At 45.1% G+C, this 18,356-nt stretch overlaps 1 protein-coding gene across 1 annotated transcript; it reads right to left on the bottom strand.

The window, feature by feature from the left end:
• Positions 1 to 1,324: 1,324 nt before the first annotated feature.
• On the bottom strand, positions 1,325 to 16,533 carry AS3MT (arsenite methyltransferase). The gene is given in 14 exon segments (XM_083441622.1): positions 1,325 to 1,465; positions 2,568 to 2,683; positions 3,697 to 3,813; positions 3,815 to 3,862; positions 10,288 to 10,422; positions 10,581 to 10,723; positions 11,110 to 11,241; positions 11,886 to 11,967; positions 12,484 to 12,553; positions 12,969 to 13,105; positions 13,749 to 13,899; positions 14,678 to 14,805; positions 16,215 to 16,246; positions 16,448 to 16,533. Coding segments are annotated over 12 exon segments (1,125 nt in total). The 5' UTR covers positions 16,449 to 16,533; the 3' UTR covers positions 1,325 to 1,465; positions 2,568 to 2,683; positions 3,697 to 3,747.
• Positions 16,534 to 18,356: the final 1,823 nt, after the last annotated feature.

The following is an 18,356-nucleotide window of genomic DNA, read 5'->3' as shown; positions in this document are numbered from 1 at the left end:
CCATGTTTATAGAATCAGCGCTAAGCTTCGATGCCAGGAAAGATGCAGGAAGTTTTTAAACTTTTTGGCCCTTGCTGACATGCCAAGTGCTAATAGAATAGGAAAGCAAAGCAAAATGTCCTGGCATTTAACAATGGCCTTTTAACAAATGCACGCTTGAAAGGGGAGTCATACTGATGAAACTCTCTGGTAGCCTCCACAGGGGCTTTGAAAAGCTGCGGCTAAGATTTCATGTCTTTTTAATGAAGACAGTTTTCACAGCCATCAGCACTTTCATTCTTACTCTAAAGATCATCTTTGATACCAAAATTAATTAGAGAAAATATCCCAGCAGGAATGTTTTCAAAAAGTATTTATGAATAATAGCAAAGGGGGTGGAGATGGCTGAAGAGGTCTATTTAGACAACTGCATTCTTCATCTGTAATCATTTCTGGCACCAAACAGGGCTCCCGTATTGAGTTTCTTTTTAGCCAAACCCCTAAACAGGGGAGGGCTGGTCCCTAGGGCAAATGCAGCAGAGCCCTACCATTGTTTTTGCTGCACCCTAAAATCCAATGCTAAAACTCAACAGTTCTGTGTCCTATAGCCTCACATCCATAATTTTTCTACCATTCAGAGACTCCCAGGAGTCTTTTCTGTCTGTCTTGTTATATGCAGAACTGAAAAATCACAGGTAAATCTAGGCGTTTGATGCAGACTTGGAAAAACGTAACATTTCTAGGTGTCCAACTTTTCTCCTTGGTCACAGATGTCCATATACTGGTAACTTCACAGTTGGATTACTGCATTATATGTGTGGCTACCCTTGAGGTTGAGGGATGCGGGTGGCGCTGTGGGTTAAACCACAGAGCCTAGGGCTTACCGATCAGAAGGTTGGTGATTCGAAACCCCACGATGGGGTGAGCTCCCATTGTTCGGTCCCAGCTCCTGCCAACCTAGCAGTTCGGAAGCACACAGTGCAAGTAGATAAATAGGTACCGCCCCGGCGGGAAGGTAAACAGTGTTTCCGTGTACTGCTCTTAGTCATGCTGGCCACATGACCCGGGAGCTGTACGCCGGCTCCCTCGGCCAATAAAGCAAGACGAGCGCCGCAACCCCAGAGTTGGTCACGACTGGACCCTTGAGGTTGGTCTGGAGACTGCAGCTGGTGCAGAATACAGTGGCTGGGCTGCTCGTGGGGTCAAACTACTGCTGGCATATAACACCTTGCTCTGAGGATTTGCACCGTTTGCCAATCTGCTATCAGACAAGGCTCAAGGTGTTGGTGCTAGCATAAAAGGCCCTATCCAGCTCAGAACTAGGTAACTTGAGACACTGCCTTACCCCTTATTCATCCTGTGGGTCTCTGCTGCCTATGGTAGAGCTTGTCTTGCAAGTTCCAAAGTTCTCAGAAGTCCACTCCACAATAGCTCAGAACCGGCTTTCAGGAGCACAGAATTGCCCTTGTTCTGTGGAACAGCGTTCCTGTCAAAATATAGTAGGCATCTACTGTCTGCACTTTCTGGAAACAACTAAAGACATTTTTGTTCTGATGTGTCTTTAGGTTTTTTTTTAAAAAATAAATCAAACACACATACACCTGCTCATTTGTGTGGTTTAACTGTTTTTTGTTGTTATGTATTGCCATGAGACATTTGCGCAGGTGATTAATAAATTAATAACAGTAAAAAAGAAATGCTAACATCTGATGCTTGTGTCTGAGAACTGCGTAAGTGTTCACTGTATATTTTTAAAGGAGGATGGGGAGAAAACCAGAATTAGTTGTCTGTAGCCGAATGTTTCAGGACAGATAAAACAAAGTACAGTGGTGCCCCGCAAGACGAATGCCTCGCAAGACGGAAAACCCGCTAGACGAAAGGGTTTTCCGTTTTGGAGGTGCTTCGCAAAACGAATTTGCTATGGGCTTGCTTCGCAAGACGAAAATGTCTTGCGATTCCTGGGTGTGTTTTTTTCGCTCCTCACCCCCTTTTTCTAAGGCACTAAGCTGCTAATAGCCTTTTAGCAGCTAATCCGCTAATCCCTTAAGCCTTTAATAGCCGCTAAACCGCTAATAGCGCTAATCCGCTAATGGGCTTGCTTCGCAAGACGAAAAAACCGCTAGACGAAGAGACTCACGGAACGGATTCTTTTCGTCTTGCGAGGCACCACTGTACTTCACACAGCACACAGACTATGGAACTCACTCCAACAGGAGGCAGTGATGGTTGCCAACATGGTTAACTTTCAAAGAGGATTGGCCAGATTCATGGAGGATAAGGCTATCAATGGCTTCTAGCCCTGATGGCTATGCTCTGTCTACACGTACCAAGGCAGCAATACTTCTGAAAACTACGTAGTTGCTCAGAAGTCACAGGAGGGGAGACTTTTCTTGTGCTCTGGTCCTGCTCGTGGGTTTCCCGCAGGCATCTGCTTGGCCACGGTAAGAACAGGATGATGGAGACTAGATGGGCCATTGGCCTGATCCAGCAGGCTCTTCTTACATTTCTATGACTCTGCCTCCAGGGACTGCCTGCCTCTGCCTCCCATTAGTTGCCCTGGTCACCATCTCACCAACTCAAATACTTACCAGCCGCCGCCACTAACGAATGCTTAAACAAAATCATCTGATATATGTGAACTTGTTCTTCTATCTGCCACTTGGTTTCTCAGTGATCCACAAACAGACCTTGACATACGCTCTGGCTAGAAATTAAAACAGAATTATCAAACATCCTTAGGCTAAACATTCTCAGATTATAAAAATGGCATCTCAAGCTTGTTTAAGAGACTACTAAAATCCTAGCCAAGACACGTGCATTACCAATCAAACTGCATATATGTTTTCACTGAACTGGGAAACAATAATATTTACACAAGGACAAAAGGCAACTGCTGCTTTTCGCATTGGATATTCCCAAAGAAGAGGAACCAAAATGAAAACCAAGACGGATGTTTCCAGGCAGCAACCTGATGTCAGCATCATCACTTGATTAGTCTGGAAGTTGCTGGGCCCCCCACTAGTGTCTGCTCTGCCCTATATATCCAGTTGGTATTTTGTGGAAGAAAAGGGGGGCATCTCCAAGAGGGGGTCTCCCTAAATGCATGGGTAGGCAAACTAAGGCCTGGGGGCCGGATCCGGCCCAATCGACTTCTAAATCTGGCCTGCGGACGGTCCAGGAATCAGTGTTTTTTCCATGAGTAAAATGTGTGCTTTCCCCATGTGGCTGGGGAAACCCAGCCAGATGGGCGGGGTACAAATGATAAATAATAATAATAATAATAATAATAATAATAATAATAATAATTGCATCTCTGGGTTATTTGTGGGGCATAGGAATTTGTTCATTTCCCCCCCAGAATACAGTCCGGCCCCCCACAAGGTCTGAGGGACAGTGAACCAGCCCCCTGCTGAAAACGTTTGCTGGCCCTAATCCTAGAGCAACTGGTCTAGATTGCCCTGCAGGCAATATGTGTGTTTGACACCATCTTGAACAAGACCTGTCAGTGGCCCCCAAAACTATCTGCCAACACTTTTGGTTCCATAATTTAGTGCTAAACTGCAACATTCATTGTTGTCTCTCCCCCCCCCCCCCCATAAAAGGGTAAACAACTGGTTATAGGAATTTGCAAAGTACAGTCCCTGTTCATCTTGGAATTCTAAATCCAGTTCAACATTCAAAAGCCTTACAGCTCCCCCTAGTGTTCATACTACATACCTTTTTGAATGCCTTTCCTCCTGCTGCTTGTTTAATCAAACCCTGCCACAGTTATCTCAGTTCATACAGATCGGGTTTAGAAATATGTTGGTTCAAAGTCCTAATGTTGAAGCCTAGAACGATCTATCGCTATCTGTAGCTCCTGTTTTGTCAGCTCAGCAGCTCCCTACAGTTTAGAAAGAAGACAAAGCTGGCTGTAACAGAGCACAGGGAGATTACTTAATATATATAACCCCTTCTAAAAGATCAGGTTTATGGATGTCCACTTCCCAATGACGCCCTTCAAGAGTATTGTGAGTACAAGGGAAGAGTCGGAGATACAGAACAGTACCCTTCACTTACAGAGGATTTGATTCAGTGTCCCAAGCAACAGTATTGCTACCTCTCACATGTGATAAGCCACTACTGTCTTCCTGCTGGATCTTTGGCAGTTCTTTAAGGCAAGGATAGTGAAACTGTGGACCACCACATGTTGTTGGACTACACTTCCATCAGCCCCAGCCAGCATACCCACCAGTAAAAGCAATTAGACTGCCAGGTTGCATAATAGGGCCTTCTCAGTGGTGGCTCCACAATTCTGGAATTCAATTCTAGAAGGCAATTTCTCTTGAGAATAGGCAAACCCCATCTCTCACATTTTTTTTAAAGATGGCCTTAACAACCTATTTTTTTCTCAATAGCTTTTGATCTGAGGAAGTATGAATGAGGGTAGTTTATGGTTATTGTTTTATGCTGGTGATTTTAATGTTATTATTGTTTATTGTTGCTAACTATGGATTTTTAACAGTTTTACGGAATTTATTTGTGTTCTAAAATACTGTAATCCACTTTGCGGTGGATTTCTTAAAAAAACAAAACACAGTGTATTAATTCCTTAAATAAATGGTCAGGAATGATAACCATTATAGTCCAGCCACATCTGGTTTCCCACCAATGCTTTAAGACAAGATATTTTCACTCTTCAGACAATATACACCAACACAGCAGAGAATCTAAATCCCATAATTTATTCCTTTACTCTTACTACTGCTCAGAAACTGCAATCTCTCTTCTTGCTTTTCATTTTTGGATTTATTCCACTGTAGCTTTTCAGACTCTTGATTTTACACTGAAAGGTTCAGCAACATGCTTTGGCTCCACAGCATCCTGGGGGATTTTGTGCAGGGACATTTGGTTCCATCTGCTCCACTAACTTAAATGGATCCCTGAGTTTCTCCTGCTTTAAAAAAAAAAAAAAACAAGCAAAAACAAAACAGGGTCAAAGTGAAAAAGGTGATGAGGATCTGTGTTACCTAAGCTAGAAAGGGCATGTTTTCACTGTTTCTTTTTACCTTCTACTATTAGCATATTTGCAAACTTAATAGTTAATAGTATCAAAACTACCACTGACCGGCAAGTAAAATTACCATGTGGCACCAGAGAAAGTAATGAATATACAGAAGGTGGCGATTTTGTAATTGTCACAACAGGATGGTATGATTGCAATTTGGATAATAAACACCATCCCAAACCAAGGCCTTACACCAAAGCAATTTCCACGAGAGAGCGAGGGTATTCTACTTTAACCCAGGGCTTCGTCAGATATGGCATCTGTGGTGAAAATAAATGATCTTCACATCAAAAGTGATCTTCAGCCCTTATCCTGCTTTTTACAGCACAGAATCTTCTACAATTTAATTCCAAGTGCTCGCTTTTACAGTAAAAGACAAATGTTTTCTGTCAAATGGTGCAGCCAATAACTGGGCAATAAAAAAAAAATGTGCAATGACAATTTTTAGCTTCCATCCACCGGCAAGATAAGAAGAGGATTGTCTTCTTTAAGATTTCATAAGATTTTTAACATCTTCATATTACTGCATACATTACACTTACCTAATTTCTGCATTTGCAAACATTTTATATTAAGTTTTTCTTGTTATTATATATCAAGGAAGAATTTTGCTACCCAGTAAAGAAGTTTTTAAGCATTTCTCTAGTATTTTCATAGTTTTTCGTAAGGTTAATATGCAAGATTATCACAGTAAAAAGAAAGGGGTTATAATCCAGACTAAGTCAGTCATCCTTAAGTCTTATCAGTTTCAATAAGAAGTCTGGATCACTAACTTGTCCCATTGATTTTGAAGAGAGCAAACCACAAATAACGTGGCCTGGATCCAACTCAGTGCTTCTAAAAATTCAGTTCCACTGATTCAAACTGCATACAAGAGAGATTCCTGCAAGCAGTTCACCAAGAAGTGCAACAAAATACTTTTGAACTTGTGCACATGGTGTCTTTCAAGGGCTAAACCAGTTCCGAATTTCATTCCCAAAAGACGTAAAACCAAAAGGAAGGCCTCAAGGTCTTTCCTCATTGTTTGTGGTATTTAGAGTAGGTACAGATAAAGCCACAAGGCTATATGCTATAGATACGCAAAAGAAAAGGAAATATAGCACAGAGATAATGAATGAATGAGTTCAAAGGATTTCGACAACAGGCTATTGCTTTGACTGGCCACTTAGTTTGGAAGTATGTCTGCACCAGTTCATTCTTAGAGGAGCTCTCTTTGAAGAGGATAATTACACCATATGCTTTGTCCTTGCACCATCTGTGCCCGATAAAAACCTGCAATTTCTGGTTTTTTTACATGGAAGTCATTATCTCATTCAAGAGGAATTAACCGTCCTATCACTAAACACGGATAGATGCCTTGGAGTGACTCTCCTCCTGGGCACTGCTGTGCTGCCTCCCTTAGTGTTGCATTAGAACAGGGGTCGGCAAACTACGGTCCAGGGGCTGGATCTGGCCTGAAAGGGTCGCGAATCCGGCCCACACGGCCATTTGAAAACCCCCGCCAAGTGTCTGAGGCAAGCATCTGCGACACAGTTTTTCAGCGGCATGGGGACTGAGTAGTCAGTCCCTGCACCGCACTGAGGTAAACTCCGTCGCAGCCTTTCATTTGTAGAACTGCCGCTGACACGCAGCTCAATGAATGAAAAGCCATGTTGGAGTTTACCTCAGCACGGCACGGGAACTGATCAATCAGTCCCTGCACCGCACTGAGGTAAACTCTGACGCGGCCTTTCACTCGTTGAGCCACCGCCAACACACAGCTGCCCATGGCTCCTACAGCAATGGGGAGCTGAGCACAGAGTGATGCAGGGGGGAGCAGTGAGGGGGTCGGTGGCTTTGTCAGCCGCGGCTTCGGCGAGCTCGTGGGGCTGGCACTGAGAATGCAGCTGAAGCTGGCTTCCTCTTGCATGCGGTGCTGCTGTTCGGCTCCTGCCTGGGGCTGCTGCTGCTCTGGTCACAGCATTTGCCCCACACCAAAGAGCCCAGCCTGGGGTACAGGATCCAGGTGACTCGCTGCTTCCCGGTTGAGGGAAGGCAGGGGAGGAGGCGGGGTCTCTGCACCTGGATGGTGCACCTCCCCCCGCCCCCAGCGGCGACCCTTCTCCCTTCGCTGCCTGCTGCCCACCTGCTTCGGAGGCGCTGGGCCAAAGGCCTCTTTCTCTCTGCCTGGGCACCTTCCTCTTCAACCTGGGCCAGCAGACCGGGAGGGGGCAGGTTCTGCAGTGGCTGCTGTCCCTGCCCAGGCTGAGGCCTGTGGCATTGGCAAGGCCTGAGAAAGGGGGAGGGAGCAGTGAGGGGGCCAGCGGGAAGTCGTGGCCCGCGAGGCGGCAGCAGCGCTTGGGCCCTCCTTCCACAGCGGGGACTGTGGCTGCGGGGGCTCCCAGTTCTGGCTCTTTCTTCTTCCTCTCCCACCCCCCCTGGCGGTTCATTCCCCCCCCAAAAAAAATATAGTCCAGCCCCCCACAAGGTCTGAGGGACAGTGAACCGGCCCCCTGCTGAAAATGTTTGAGGACCCCTGGATTAGAACGTGGCAGAGCAGGATGCAAATCCCCACTTGACCATTAAGCTCATTGAGGGACTCTGGGCCAGTCAGTGTCACTTAGCCTAACCTACCTCACAGGGTGGTTGTGGGGATTAAAAGGGGGAGGACCACCCTGAGCTCCTTAGAGAGAAAAGTAAGATATAAAAGCAATAAATAATTAACAACGAAGTATGTGTGGGTGGGTGCGCACACACACAAATACCATAAACTACAACCTGATTTTTAAAAAATGAACAAGCAAGTTTAAAATGTCATCCACAAACACATGCAGCCTTGGGATTTCAATGTAGGTCACACACAGGCAACAAGACCAGCCCTAGCATTAGGGATGGTGTGTCTGCAGGCAAAAGCAGCTAATTCTGAGTATCATGTGACGGCAGGAAATTGACAATTATTTAATATATTATTGTTGTATTTTCACAACCAGGGAGAAGGAGAAGCCCTTGTGGGATCTTCTGCCCCAGGTGCCCAAATAATGTGGCCAGCCTTGGGTAACATGTACCTTGATGTGTGAGGAAGGGGGGCACCATTTACAGCTCTGCCTCAAGCAGCAAAATATCTTGCTTAGGCTGCCCCTGACCTTGGCATTTTGTTGACCTGAAATCCTTTCATCCACACATGAGAGCAACCTGTCCTAAGCATAGCAGAGTCTATCCTTGCATTTTTTCTTCCAAAACAGGATTTTAATCCTTGGATTGAAAAAAGCATACATTTTCCAGTGCTTACAGCGAGAGGCAGGATATTGGGGAAAAGTAACCAAGCACTGGCTTTAGACTTGCTGGTTAATCCAATCCTGGCTTAGAAATTCTATGGTGTGATATATAAGCTTGGGTTACATTGCAGTGATGACACGGAATCTTTATTACAGAAACCAAACTTAGTTGTTTCTGTTGGGAGTGGAGTTAAGCCTAAAGCACCTGGCTGCAAACCTCCCCTTGGGCTTTGCTGCTTATCTAAGAAATGCCTCTCATGCCCTCATCCTCCCTCTTCCATACGCCACTAAGCAAAAGGTTATCCTTTCTAGGACACACAGCTGTTTGCCTTCATCAGATGAATTGGGAGGAGGGAATAGGCTTCTTATAGATGGACCAGCTCCAAAATAGGGTCAGGGCCACGGGGTAAGGCTCAAGATTCAGTTAAGCATGCTGGATGTACAGAGAAGCCCCTGGGGAATCCAAAGCACTAGTCGTCCTTTCATCTGCCGCTGCAACGTGCCGCACTGCTCAAAAGGGCTCCCTTTCTGCAGGCAATCATTTTAAGTCTCAGTGTACATGCACTGTGCAAATTACACAGGTGTGACTCCAGATTAATGCAGGGCTTGTTCATGTCATCTTTTCTGAACGGTCTATGCATTAATTTCAAGGCTGGGATGGCTTCACAGACTCTGCTGGAATGGAATCACCTACTGAGATACTTAGCAATTTGTAGTTGATGCCAGAGACCCCAAATCTAATTCTGGGAGGATCAACATAGCCATTCAATCTGGACGAAGCACATTTCAACATAATTTACATGCACACAGGTCGTATCCACACTACACATCTAAAGCATATTTATACCACTTTAACAGTCATGGCTTTCCCCCAAAGAATACCAGGAACTGTAGTTCCCTTACAGAGTTACTATTCCCAGCACCCTTAACAAACTGAAGTTCCCAAGATTATTTGGGGGAAGCCATGTGCTTTAAATGTATGGTGTGGATGTGACCATAGAGTAGGCATGTCCAAAGTCTGTTTTGGGGGCTTAATCTGGCCCACCGTTCAGTTTAATCTGGCCCCACTTTATTTCCTGGGGTAAAATCCTAAAAAAACTCAACAACTTTGGTCGGCCCCCACGGCCCTTCACTTCATCAAATCTGGCCCTCACTGAAAAAAAGTTCAAATACTACCGCAGAGGAATTTACAAGTTTTGTCTGGCACTGCTAGCCAGCTAAAACCTCTGGTTGCCAAACTGACCCTCAATCTCTAACTCAAACGGAGGGACAGGATTTTGTGTCGATTGTCACATGGAGCTTTTGAAGCTCAGAAATGGCATACGAGAGCCCTCACTTATTTTTCTCTTTGCACCACGCTAGTGTAAGCACCTTGGATTAAGCCCCAAAATGAATTAAGCTTGACAAACACATTTTTCCTAGTACTATCACAGTTTGCTTATCTACAGGAGCAAGATTTGAAGAAGTCTGCAGCAGACCTTGGGGGGAAAGGGCAGGTCTGAGAACAGTAGATGTTACTGAAGTGTGAAAACCTCTCTTTTAGTCCATCTCATTTCTGCCGAACTGCAACTCCCACTGACAGTCCGCACTTCCATGGGAAAAAAGACTCTGGAAATCTGCAGAGATGTAAATAAACTGCAGCTCATGCTTATGAGGAGTCTGGTAGTTTTATCACAATCCTAAGAATAGATATTTCCTTTTATAATTTCATTGTAAAGTAAAAATCACTAGTCTGGCATAAGGGTCAGTAGGCATTAATCCAGATTGGATTATTGCAATGTGCTGCCCTTGAAGACAACTCAGAAACTTCAATTGACCCAAAATGCACCCACCAGATTACTATTCAGGGTTCCACTTAGAGCTCATACAACCCGTGCTTTAAAATAGTTGCATTGGTCGCCAGTTCGTTTCTGTGCTTAATTTAAGGTGCTCATGCTAGTGTTTAAAACCACAAATGACTTAGGATAAAATAATGCTCTATTAGTATTGCTATAGGGTCTAACCAACCTTTTGCTTCCCAGGAATATAGCCTTCTGGGGATGAGACCTTCTGCCCCACTGGATGGATCAGGAATTTCCTAGAAAATCTTGAGTTCTGTAGAATAGCTGCTGTCTCCTCATCCACATCCACCACTTCTCCTTGCTGAGAAAGGAGGGGAAGAGGGTGAATGCAAGTCACATCACAATTAATAAACAATAAACAGGCCAGATGGGTATGTATAGGCAAGGGCTTCTTATATTTACCTTCTGTTGGCTACAGCCCTCTTTCACTTCAACCCCAATGCCTCATCAGGCTTGTACCTTGAACCTGTAGTTAATGTCAAGCTCTAGTTCCTTCTCATGCCCAGGGATTCCTCCTTTGTAAATCGCTTCACACCGCTGAGCTGACCCATCCTTGGGGATCTTGAAGAGGCGAAAAGTAGCAGAAACAAACTGGAAGCCACCTATAATCAAAGTGGAGGGGCTTGTGTCGCTCCTGAGCAATGTCACAGTACAATTCCCACCTCAGATGTGGGCTACCAGACACATGGGCAGGGAAAGCCAGGTAGGTAATTTTCAGGGTCTCTCATCAACTACAACACTAGCTGTGTTTTATGCAACTGGATTCCTCCCTCCTCTAAAGATGTGCCCCTAAGTCTCAAGCATCTGAAATTAATTAACCTTGACTTAGGGCCAGACGACATGCATAGCGGGAGAGCCACAATCCGATCTCCCAACAGCTTTTATTTGAAGGGGGGGAAAGGGGGCAAGGAGGAGGGGCAATCTAGACTGAAATGACCCTGAAAGTCGACCGAGGAGGCTGACTAAGGGTGAAAAATAGTACTCTTACCCACGGCATTTTCCAGCTCCTTGTTAGCAAGGGTTATTCGAGAGGCAGCAACCAACCGAGGTGGCAAGAATCCAACTTCCTCAGCAATTTTGTACAGATCCTTCCACCACAGGGCTCCCCCTAGGCACTCACCTACAGATGGTAGGATGACAAAAGTGATCATTTCCAGATAGCATGCAGCTAATTAATGCAGGATTTAACCCTATCCACCCAGCCATCAGCTGACACCACAAGGGCCATCAGCTGGTGAGCTGTTTGGGGGGAAATAATCTCACAGGCCAAGATTGGCCCCCACATTGAAGGTTCCCACCCCTTCTCTAGTGTCAGCGTAGGATTGCTGCCCCAATCCACAGAACCTTACATGTGGCAGCAGGCTTCTCTAAGGATCTCTTCCATAAAACTGATCATTGGTTCTATGCTGGGGGCACCCAGAAGATCCCGTAAGTTAGAGCTGGGCTGGAGAACTTCAGGTTTGGGAACTGAACATGGCCCTGCATCCTTCTCTATCAGGCCCTTGGGATTCTCATGAGACTGTATCCCACCCGCAGCCATGCTTTGCACCCTCATGGAGTGCTTCTGCCCAGCTGGAATGTGTTAATGAGCTCTGATCATTTCTGCTACTCCTAAGGCCCGTGTGGTATTGAAAGACATTGGCCTATGGGGGAAAAATGGGTTACATATTTGAAGCAATCTTAAAATGGTATATCTGACAGGAAGATGCAATGCTGGCTACTGTTTTTCAACTGGGTGTGGGAAGAAGAGAAGAATTCACTCACCCCACAAGACTTTATGGTTCCTGGTTTCCTGTGGCAGGTCACGGTTGGCATAGACATCACTGAAATACATCTCCCCGCCTGCCTGAAAGAGCAGGTAACAACAAGGAAACAAATAATTACTGTTTCCATGGTCTGATAGGCAAAAGAGAGCCACTCTTTGCTGCCAGTTTGGTTGCTTGCTATGGATGTGTTGTGTCTTCAAAGGGAAAGCAATTCAACCACGTAAACTAATCTGGGGGGGGCAACCCATTCCTACTAGGTAAATTCAATCCTCCTCCTCCCTTTGTTTGTATAAACAGGGCCCAGCAGTGGCTGGAAACTCAAGAACATTGAGGAGAAACAACCCAAATGCAGACCTGACAAATCTTTTTCCTCTAAAGTCTTTGATTTTCCAGGCATTTCTTTCCAGATGCTGATCTGCAAAGGTTCTCCTATTCCAGGAGTTTGAACACTCAACTCCAATTACACTTTCCCCCTATTCTTTAGTGTACACCTGGGCAGAGCTACGTGCAGAAGAAAATTCTCCTTTTCACTCAGAGTCCTCCCTGTTGGCCTTAGTTTGCCTTAACATGCCTTATGCAACCAGCCCAGTGTTTACCTTTAACACTCGATAAGCTTCATGCAGGACAGCTCTTTTATCAGGGGACAGATTGACCACGCAGTTGGAGCTAAACAAGAGATAAAGCCAACTTATTTATTTATTTGTTCTCCTGCCCTTCCACCTGAAGGAACCCAGAGCAACTGTGAATCATCATAAATGACACGTCATTATTAAAAATGTTGCAAAACTGTTAAAACAACTAAAACCAAGTTTGTGTATATAAACAGCCATTTCCAGGTGCACACACTCCCTCCCTTCAAGTTCTAAATGCCTCAGTGAACAGAAATATTTCCAGACTACATCTGAAATGATGGCAACATACGGAACAAACACACTTCGCGTAGGTGCTACTGATATCCACAAAGCCTCAATCGCAGCACGGTGTGGAATATGGCATGCAGTGCTAAATCCAGAAACTCAAATATAACCCCCAGTTTCCAGCCTATCTGCTTGCAGAGGAAGGGGCTAGAAAAAGGACCTACATTACAAGGTTATAGCTTTCGTCCTTCAAGCCTGCTTCACCCAGTTTCTCCATGTAGCCCTGGATAAAGTTTACATTGGGCTTCCGGTAGCCAAATTTGTTCATATGATAATCGATATGCTTCTTCGCCACTTCCACCTGATGGAAGGAAAGCAAGGATGTAAAAGATAGAAATTCAGTACAGAAGTATATGGTGCATGATAAAGCAGTGCTAACCACACACAGAGAAGCTTTAATATACCTTTGCTTATATTTTCTGCCATTAAACCCATCCCATCTACTCTCCTTATGCCAGAATACCAGCTTGCTCTTCATCCTCCTGCCATCCCCAGATGTGATATCAGTCTACGCATGATTTCCTTCCAGTTGGACTTGCTGTACATGTTCCAAATTGCATATAGTAGTACAAGTATCTCCTAGCATCCTTCCTGGGTGCCCACAGAGACCTCCCTAGCACCCAAAGGGTCTCCCCACCCCACTGAAATTAGGTTTGAGAGGTTGTATTTGTCTTGCTTAAGTGTAGTGTGTGTGTGGTGCCTAAGAGAGTTTTTCTAGTTTGCAAAGGTGTCCAGGAGTGCAAAAAGGCTGGTGACCACCTAGGTTAAGGACTGCAAACAAGGAGGCTGCACATGGGTGAGATGCCAGAATGGGAGCTTGTGTGAAAAAGGTAGGTCATGAAGAAAGCTGCATGCCAAGGAGTCTCAACAGTTACGCCCTCCATTTAGCAATCTGAAGGTAAACATGACAGTCTCGAATCAGCACACAAAGAACAACCTCTTACCTGGGATTCAGTCATGTCTACCCCGGTCACATGTCCATTCTCCCCAACCATCTTACTGAGCATATAACAGTCTCTTCCACTCCCACAGCCCAAATCCAAAATCCGGCAGTCTTCTAGGCATTCTGGGATCACCAGGCCACAACCATAGTACCTAAAGGAACAAAGGATAAAGCAATGCGAAAGTGAAACACATTCTGATGGAGACAAATGGGTGGTTCAGATCAGCAGCGAGATGAGCCAATCCTCACCAAGTAGCACTTCATTGGATAAATACAACTGTTGTGTTGGCACCTGTTGTTTTTTAACACGTCTGCCACTGCTGAATAGTTTGGTTTTTAAATCACTGCATGGGTTAGTCACCACAATATTACATATTCAGACAAATTAAAACAAATACAATGAAGGACATAGAAAAACAATAGTTGGCCTATGACCCTTGCAATTTAACAGCACAATCCCAGGCAGGTCTGCTCAGAAACAAGCACTATCAAGTTCAATGAGGCTTACTCCTACATAAATAAGTACAGGCTGCAACCCTAAACACACTTACTAGGGAGTAAATTGCACTGAATATAGCAGAATTTACTTCTGAGCAACCATGTATGTGATTGCACCTCAAGATCTACAAGTTCTTCCCTAATCACACATATTATTCTCATTTTTTTATTATTTTGTTTAGATTCAGCCTACCTTTTACACTAACTGATCAAAATTCACCCTCACTAATTAATCAACTAAAAGATTTACTTGCTTAATCTGCCAGTTAAATGAGCTGCCCTAATCTTTTGGTTTGATTTTATACTTGATATGGCTTAGAGGGAAAAGGTTAAATAAGGATGAGGGGGAAATTAGATCTCCTCCCCACTTTCCATAATGCAATAGGCAGTAACTCATGAGATCAAAGTTCACTCAATAAAACAATACTGTACTTTGCCGAAACCTCCTCATGCACACATTGTAGTGCCTCTCTGGCGAATGTGGGCAAAGGCCTTGCTACAGTACAACAGGCATTGGTTTTTAGGTCTTCTTTTTTCTTCAACTCTTTGCCATAGTAATCCTAAAAAAGGAAACAGAAATTACCGGTATATACAACACGTTTGTAGCTTATAAAGAATGGTTGAAACACATGTGATGGAAGGCAGGTATGTCTGGCACCAGCAGTTGGCCAAGACAGGCACTGGCTGAAGGCCCAATGGGCTTGGCAGGGTCCCCCAGCAGTCTGGCCCAACCCAGCCAGGCCACTACTTTCCCTGCTGGGATCCTAGGTGCTTTCCCATGGTGGGTGGCACCAAGTCTATTGATTTGACAGATCTATGTATCAGGGCATGGCATTTGGGGTAATTTAAGAGGGTAGGTCACCTTCATGAATCACTGCCTTGCCGTGGCAAAGGGGCTTGAATAACTCCAAGAAGCTATGAGCTATGCCATGCAGGGCCACCCAAGACGGACAGTCATAGCCGAGAGTTTAGACTAAATGTGATCCACCTGGAGAAGGAACTGGCAACCCACTCCAGTATTTTTGCCATGAAAACTCCATGGACATTAAGGAGAAGTTTTGAGAAGAAATTTCCAAGGCATGCTCTGATTCATGGAGAGTTGGACACGACTATGACGACTAAACAACGACAAAGAGGGTAGGTAGCCACCTTGGATGGGAGCCAATTTTAGCTTCCATTTAAAAGGACTTTTGCCCATCTGCCACTGAAGTAGGACCAGGGCCTGGTGGATGGCAGGGAATGCTGCCTGCATCAAAACAGTTGTGGCAACAGAGGAAGAATGTCCACCACAGTCAGAGTGGTGTAATGTACTATTTGGGGTGGACCCTCATCAACACCATACCAAGAGCCCCCCCCCCCATATGTCAACTGGCACAAAAGATAAGGCCTCTTCTGCGATGGCTCCAGGATATATGAACAGCCTCCCCCTTGATATAATCTAAGCAGACTCTACAAACATTTCTATTCATGAAGACTGTTTTTAGTAGAAAATCGTTAAATTTGATTTATTATTTCCAAATAATCTAAAGTACATTGGGCTGTTCTGTCTTTAGACACTCTTTAAGCCTTTGATAATTTGGAATGGGCTTATTTAATCAAGTGTTAAAATCTAGGAAATTTGACCCAAAATCCATTTCAATAGTAATTTGTACTGTTTTAAACACTGTTTTCATGAGGGGTTGGAAAAAAGGTGATTGGCTGATTGAGTAATACTGGACACAGTCGCCAGGCTGGATAAATGACAATATATGACGACAACGCTGAGATAAGCAGCCATGGATCAGGGGTGAGGAATGAGGAAAATTAGACACGGAAAGGCTTCGTTCTGAGTGGGCAAGACTTAAGTGTATATAAGTGTTAAATCATAAGGCCAAGATTAAGTGTATATAATGTGCATTAATGTGGAACAGATCATTGGGATCCCGGTGAAGGAAGGATACGTCAAGATCTCAGCATCAAACTATCTCACCTGGACCTCTGTATATATCCGCTCCGCAGCCACTGTTAAGAAAAGGAAAAGGTTAGCACACCGTGTAAACACACTTCACCCGGGTTATTGGGGGAGCTGCAGACGTAACACGCCGCTTTGCAGCGGATTACCAGAGCCAAATGTAGCCCTTCTCCAAGGGGGAACTCAACCCCAAAGACGGACTCATGAGCCCCCAGGCTGCCCCGTGAGAAGAAAGCAGCAGCAAAGCTTACTTAGAGCGACGCCTCTAGCTCTGGATCCCACAGCGAAGCCCCGGAGCAACAAGGATCAGCCAGAGCTCCTTTGGCCACGATTGGAGGAGGAGCGATTGGATTGGGTTACAGGAAGTAGATGTGGCTTGTTTCTACAGAAGCCGCAGGGCCAAGAGGCGACGCCTCGCGTCTATTCCTCCGTACAGAGGGGCGTCTCGTGGCTTCCTAAGAGAAAAAGAGACCGCGGGAGAAGCCCTCGCTGGAATTAGAGGCTTGGAAGGCTCTGCTTCGCAGCCTGTGGCCCCGTTCTGTTTTCGCGCCACTCACGAATCTGGGAAATTTAGGACCCCCCCCCAGTGCAGGATTTACGTATAAACTAAACAAGCTATAGCTTAGGCCCCCACTCTCTTGGGAGCCCCGAAAAAATTTAAAGGAGAAAAAAACCCTGGATGTACATTTCCAATATATAAGATAATAAATAAAATAAAACCTACATACAACAACAGTGTTTTGTGTTGTGTAGGCTCCTATTTGTTATGTGCAAATGGCTTTAGATACCTATTAAAAGGTAAAGGTACCACTGCCCATACGGGCCAGTCGTGTCCGACTCTAGGGTTGTACGCCCATCTCACTTAAGAGGCCGGGGGCCAGAGCTGTCCGGAGACACTTCCGGGTCACGTGGCCAGCGTGACATCACTGCTCTGGCGAGCCAGCACCAGCGCAGCACACAGAAACACCGTTTACCTTCCTGCTATAAAGCGGTCCCTATTTATCTACTTGCACTTAGGGGTGCTTTCGAACTGCTAGGTGGGCAGGAGCTGGGACCGAAAGACGGGAGCTCACCCCGCCGCGGGGATTCGAACCACCGACCATACGATTGGCAAGCCCCAGGCACTGAGGTTTTACCCACAGCGCCCTTAGATACCTATTAGGTCCATAAATAACCCTATAGCATATATTCAACACACACACAAAAACAGCAACAATTTGTTGTTGACAAAGGACAGCTGGACATAAAAAGGGCCCCATTACCTTCAGTATCTTAGGGCCTCATCATACCTAAATCTGGCCCTGGATCAGACCCAGAGTCCGTCTGGTCCAGCGTCCTGTTTCCCACAGCAGCTAAGGAGATGTCCCTGAGAAGCTTCCAAGCAGAACATCTGCCTTGTATGCAGAAGGTGCCAAATTCAATCCCCAGCATCTTCCCCCGCCTGACACCTTAGAGCTGTTGCCACTCCTGGAAGGTGCCTTCCTCACAGCAGCTGGTATTCATGGGCATGCTGCTTCTGTAGCTGTTGCATTGTAGTCATCATGGCTACCAGTCTTGAAAAAGGAAGCTGGCTTAGATTATGAGGGCCAATAGTTTGCCTATATCAAATACTGTATCAAAGTTACAGACTAAAAAAATTATTACAGGATAAGCTTTTGAGAGCCTCATTCCACTTCATCACATCATTAAGTGTTACTCTGAGTTGCAAATAGCAAGGCATCGCGAGGCTTTTTGTTGCCTTTGCTGCATCGAACTACCATGGCTACTCCTCTGGAAATACAAGACAATTCACATTAAATTTGGGAGTAGGGCAGTTTCTAATGCTCAGCTTACATAACCTAACTTACATAGCCTAACTTCCTTGTTGGTCTTCTGTTTAAGGCCAACTGTACAGACCCTCGACCCACTGATTTTCATCCTTGCCTACAAACCACACACTAATAATAATAATAATAATAATAATTTATTATTTGTACCCCGCCCATCTGGCTGGGTTTCCTCAGCCACTCTGGGCGGCTTCCATAGAAACCCAAAATACACTAAAATATCACACATTAAAAACTTCCCTGAACAGGGCTGCCTTAAGATGTCTTCTGAATGTCAGGTAGTTGTTTATCGCTTTGCCATCTGATGGGAGGGCGTTCCACAGGGCGGGTGCCA

Source organism: Podarcis tiliguerta (genome assembly GCF_965153285.1).
Source record: "Podarcis tiliguerta genome assembly, chromosome: 5".
Taxonomy (NCBI): Eukaryota; Metazoa; Chordata; class Lepidosauria; order Squamata; family Lacertidae; genus Podarcis; species Podarcis tiliguerta.
Note: the sequence above shows the minus strand (reverse complement) of the source record. Positions and strands in the feature narration are given on the sequence as shown.